The sequence below is a fragment of the Oncorhynchus mykiss genome, chromosome 13 (genome assembly GCF_013265735.2).
Source record: "Oncorhynchus mykiss isolate Arlee chromosome 13, USDA_OmykA_1.1, whole genome shotgun sequence".
In the NCBI taxonomy this organism is placed as follows: Eukaryota; Metazoa; Chordata; class Actinopteri; order Salmoniformes; family Salmonidae; genus Oncorhynchus; species Oncorhynchus mykiss.
Genome location: NC_048577.1, coordinates 9,574,769 through 9,580,693, shown reverse-complemented (window position 1 = coordinate 9,580,693; position 5,925 = coordinate 9,574,769). Strand labels below are relative to the sequence as shown.

Here is a 5,925-nt window from a genome sequence, read left to right as displayed (position 1 = left end):
AACAGCCTCTTGCTGGTGCCCACTGGAGTTAAAGGGTAACTACACCCAAAAATGTACAAATATTTACAAAAATCAAGACCTCAAAAGTGGTCTCTTGATGTGGTTTAACCATTTTTGTGGACTTTTCTATATAAAAAAAGGTGTGACTTTGAGAGGGAAAACCTGGGAAACTGGACAAAAATGGACACCTAGAGAAACAAAATGGAGAAAACTGAATTTGGGAGAATAAAAAAAAAAAAATATTAGTGGGTTATTTTCTTTGATTGTTGCTCATGTCCTGTAGTGTCTTGGATGCTTTAACATAATAGCGTTGTTGTTTTGAGAATGCATAAAGATATCAGTATTTCTTCTCTCACACACTGACTTCTCTTGCTGTCTCCCAGACAGGTCCAGCACTGAGGTCAACCTCAACCCACCCACCCATTATACCACAACCAACAACATGACCATCTACCTCCCCACAGCCGCCCCCTCAATGCCTGAGCCCAACACCTTCCCCCCCTCCCCTCTCTTCCTCCTCACCCCTGACCCTTTCTTCAATGGATCCTACCACAACTGGACCAACCCTGGCGGTGGAGGCGTGGGGGGTTTCCAACTCACTATAGCAGGGGTCCTTATCCCCCTCATCTATGTAGCAGTCTGTGTGATCGGCCTGGTGGGCAACACATTGGTCATCTACATTGTTTTAAACTATGTGAGGACGGAGTCGGTCACTAACATCTATATACTCAACCTGGCCATCGCTGATGAGCTGTTCATGCTAGGTCAGTGTTTCTTTTGTGCTTTCATTGTGGTTTTTCAAGGTGTTGTTTATTCAACTCTGTTATTAGCCTTGTTAAACCAGCCTTATTTTGCAAGCTCACATTCTGTTTCACGTGAAATGTAACTAAATATGACCGTAGTGGTCAGTCTGCTTTTTGATCATCTTACAGTATTTCTTTCATTTGATCATTTTACTGTAAAGTGTGTTGCAGTTTTAAATGCACTTCAAATACAATGTAAGTGTGCGTTTTTAAAATCGTTTTTAAATCAAATCAAACTGTATTTGCCACATGTGCCAAATACAACAAGTGTAAACTTTACTGTGAAATGCTTTACTTACAAGCCCTTAACCAACGGTGCAGCCCTTAACCAACGGTGCAGCCCTTAACCAACAGTGCAGCCCTTAACCAACAGTGCAGCCCTTAACCAACAGTGCAGCCCTTAACCAACAGTGCAGCCCTTAACCAACAGTGCAGCCCTTAACCAACGGTGCAGCCCTTAACCAACAGTGCAGCCCTTAACCAACAGTGCAGCCCTTAACCAACAGTGCAGCCCTTAACCAACAGTGCAGCCCTTAACCAACAGTGCAGCCCTTAACCAACAGTGCAGCCCTTAACCAACAGTGCAGCCCTTAACCAACAGTGCAGCCCTTAACCAACAGTGCAGCCCTTAACCAACAGTGCAGCCCTTAACCAACAGTGCAGCCCTTAACCAACGGTGCAGTTCAAGAAGAAAATATTTACCAAGTAGACTAAAATAAAAAGTAATAACAAAAAGTAACACAATAAGAATAACGATGCTATATACAGGGGGCACCGGTACAGTCAGTGTGCAGGGTTACAGGCTAGTTGACGTAATCTGTACATGTAGGTGGGAGCGAAGTGACTAATTGCACTGTCAATATAGTTAGATTTGATTTGACTTCCTCTAGGCCTCCCCTTCCTGGCGGTCCAGAACGCTCTTCTCTCCTGGCCGTTTGGTTCTCTCATGTGCCGTGTGGTCATGACTGTGGACGCCATCAACCAGTTCACCGCCATCTTCTGTCTCACGGTCATGTCCATCGACCGCTACCTCGCAGTGGTCCATCCCATACGGTCGTCGTGGTGGAGGCGACCGCACGTGGCCAAGGCGGTGAACGCGGCGGTGTGGGCAGTGTCGTTTGTGGTGGTGCTGCCCGTGGTGGTGTTTGCGGACGTACTGGAGGATGATGGGAACTGTAGTATAGTGTGGCCTGAGCCAGCCGAGGTCTGGAAGGCATCGTTCATCGTGTACACGTGCACGGTCGGGTTCTTCGGACCGCTACTCGTCATCTGTCTCTGCTACCTGCTCATTGTGATCAAGGTCAGAATCTATGACTACTTCCGCACTTAAAAGGGAAAAAATAGCTATTTTACACTACTTGGGAGGCCTGTCTGTTATACTTAGACTGAACCAGTATGTCCTTTGTGAGGAAACATCATTGTTGATTGGTAACATAGACCCAGGTGTTGCTTCACCTCCGTTGTTACATGAAATAAATGTGTTCTGATGTCTTTGTCTCATCTTACCACTGATTTATTTATACTTCCCTTAAATCAGACAGACATTGTGAGAGGTATTTGTTTTGAGGGGCAGGACCACTTGGCCCTCTTCCAGGGAACCCTTCCTTGTGCGGTTCTCTACTCCGGCCCTGACCTGTTACATCTGACCTGTTACATCTGACCTGTTACATCTGACCTGTTACATCTGACCTGTTACATCTGACCCGTTACATCTGACCCGTAGTATCTGACCTGTTACATCTGACCTGTAGCATCTGACCTGTTGCATCTGACCTGTAACATCTGACCTGTTACATCTGACCTGTTACATCTGACCTGTTACATCTGACCTGTAACATCTGACCTGTTACATCTGACCTGTTACATCTGACCTGTTACATCTGACCTGTTACATCTGACCCGTTACATTTGACCTGTAGTATCTGACCTGTAACATCTGACCTGTTACATCTGACCTGTTACATCTGACCTGTTACATCTGACCTGTTACATCTGACCTGTAACATCTGACCTGTTACATCTGACCTGTTACATCTGACCTGTTACATCTGACCTGTTACATCTGACCTGTTACATCTGACCTGTTGCATCTGACCTGTAACATCTGACCTGTTACATCTGACCTGTTACATCTGACCTGTAACATCTGACCTGTTACATCTGACCTGTTACATCTGACCTGTTACATCTGACCCGTTACATCTGACCTGTAGTATCTGACCTGTTACATCTGACCTGTTACATTTGACCTGTTACATCTGACCTGTTACATCTGACAACAAACAGAAATGTTTCAACATCTTTAATGTCTGGGTCAGGAGCCGGAGGGGAGGACACACAGGGAGTGGGTCTCTGTCAGTGGAGGCTGCTGAGGGGAGGACACACAGGGAGTGGGTCTCTGTCAGTGGAGGCTGCTGAGGGGAGGACACATAGGGAATGGGTCTCTGTCAGTGGAGGCTGCTGAGGGGAGGACACACAGGGAGTGGGTCTCCGTCAGTGGAGGCTGCTGAGGGGAGGACACACAGGGAATGGGTCTCTGTCAGTGGAGGCTGCTGAGGGAAGGACACACAGGGAGTGGGTCTCTGTCAGTGGAGGCTGCTGAGGGGAGGACGGTTCATAATAATGCTTGGAATGGAGTCCATGTCTTTGATGTGTTTGATACCATTCAATTGACTCCATTCCAGTCAGTATTATGAGCCGTCCTCCCCTCAGCAGCCTCCACTGTTCTCTGGCGAAGGGGTGGAGTGTCCTACCCTACAGTGGCCTACCCTACAATGGTCTACCCTACAGTGGTCTACCCTTCCATGGCCTACCCTAAAGTGGCCTACCCTAAAGTGACTTACCCTACATTGGTCTACCCTACAGTGGCCTACCCTAAAGTGGCCTACCCTACATTGGCCTACCCTAAAGTGGCCTACCCTACAGGGGCATACCCTACAGTGGCCTACCCTACAGGGACCTACCCTACAGGGGCAAACGCTATATTGGCCTACCCTACAGGGGCCTACCCTATATTGGCCTACCCTACATTGGCCTACCCTACAGGGGCCTACCCTACAGCAGCCTACCCTACATGTGTTATATTGCTGACTTAACTTTTATATTATATTTAATTGTAAAGTGTGCTGAGATGTTTTAACTGCCAATAAAGTTGAATTGTTTTGTTTTGATTCGAAGGTGCGCAACGCGGGGAAACGGGCCCGGTCCACCTCCTCCCGACGCAGGAAGTCCGAACGCAAGATCACCCGCATGGTGGTTGTCGTGGTAGCAGTGTTCGTGTTGTGCTGGCTCCCATTCTACATCCTCAACATCGTTAACCTGCTAATCCTGTTACCGGGCGAATTCCGGGGGCTGTACTACTTTGTGGTGGTCCTATCGTACACTAATAGCTGCGCTAACCCAATAATTTACGGATTCCTGTCCGATAATTTTAAGAGAGGGTTCCGGAAGGCTCTTTGTCGTTCTTCGAGGAGGGTGGAGAACCACGAGAGAGCGGCAGCCACCGAGCTGCAGCGCCCTGCAGAGCTCTGGAGGGGAATTGCGCCCGAGCCGCGAGATGGCCTGGGGGTCACCAAGTCTCATGAAGGAGGGGAGGAAGAAGTGGAGGAGGAAGAGGAGAACGGGATAGAGATGGAGAGAAGAGAAGATGCCACTCAGATGAGAGAGAACTGCAGGATTGCACAGAACGGGAACGGAGGAGGACAAGTTGAGAGCTCCAGGATCTTGTTCACTCCGGGGGGAAATGTGGAGACGGTACCCCTGGGGCAGAGGGCTAAAGCTGGGGAGGAGGCTGGGAAAGGCCCAGGCTTAGAATTGGGGCCTACTGTCGCTGCCTCCACTCTTGCCAATGGATCAAAGAGTGAAAGTAACAGGTCACGTCCAGACACAGTGGAGAAGAGCCCCAAGCTACAGATCAGCTACCTGTAACTCATAAATAAGCTTTTTCCCAATGTCCATACTAGTATACCACTGATACGGACACGTCTTGCTGAGACTGAGGCTGTCCTAATATGGACACTGTACAGTGTATAGAATGATGGTGAAGCTGCTCCTAGACACGCTGATCTTGGGTCAGTTTTGCATTTTCCCCACTCATGGTTAAGGGTTGGGGGAGGGGAAGCTGATCCTAGATCTGTACCGAGGGGAAACGTTACCCAGGAGCTGGATTGCATGTCCGGTACAGTGACTCATTCTAAGTAGTGAGCTACTGTGTCGATTGGAACAGAGATATATGGATTGAATGTAGCAACATTAACCCAACACCTAGCAACCTTGTTAAGAGGTTTGGGGCTCTTAGGGTAACAATTAAGGTGTTGGCTTGACAGTCACTGGACCTGGGTTCAAACCCCAGTTGGGGCTATCCCCCGAGTTTGTTAATGTATCATTTAAATTGACACTTTTGAGTATCAACTGTGAACTTACAATGATACCAACTGCCTTGCCTCAAATTCCAAGCTTTTTGGCCAAGAATTGATGATCAGTTATTTTATTGGACTGAGAATTTGCAAATCTTTACAGAACAATTTCAGTATTACGCTAAGTGCGCAATGTAAAAATGTACAGAAATGTTTGAGAATCATAATACAGTTTTGAATAGGCTATTCAGAGATGCACACAAGGAGAAAAACACATACTATATTGTCAGTATTTGAATGATGTATCTATGTGACAGTTTCATAGTGCAGTATGTTTTCAACAGTAGCCTTCAGACAGAGTATAAAAGTCTCATGACACCACTAAAATCACAGGGAACGAAGTGTTCCCTTTCATCCAAGAACAGCATCATGTAACAGTTCTTCTAAATGTCATATAAGCTATTGCAATGAGAGTTCCTACTGCCTCTGTCTGAGGCTTTACAATACAAGTGCAAATTAGTGTCCTTCTGTTGAAAGCGAAAGCAAACAGACATCTAGTTCCGTTCTATTGCTATCTCACCTCGTCCCTGGTGGAACGTTCCATCTATCAGAATGAATGGAGTCATTACAGTGAATGATGTCACCGAAGCGCACCTGCACGATTAACTCTCATACATATTCATGATGACGGGAGTGGAGTCGATTCAATTACGGCGGATGGTATATCAAAGAGCTGTGCGCACTCTGATATCGACCTTCGGTTCATT

At 47.1% G+C, this 5,925-nt stretch overlaps 1 protein-coding gene across 1 annotated transcript; it reads left to right on the top strand.

Moving 5' to 3' along the window:
• The first annotated feature begins 442 nt into the window (after positions 1 to 442).
• LOC118938528 (somatostatin receptor type 5-like) lies at positions 443 to 4,730 on the top strand. The gene is made up of 3 exons (XM_036942583.1): positions 443 to 764; positions 1,694 to 2,103; positions 3,981 to 4,730. The coding sequence occupies exons 1-3, from the start codon at positions 443 to 445 to the stop codon at positions 4,728 to 4,730; spliced, it is 1,482 nt and encodes a 493-aa protein (XP_036798478.1).
• Positions 4,731 to 5,925: the final 1,195 nt, after the last annotated feature.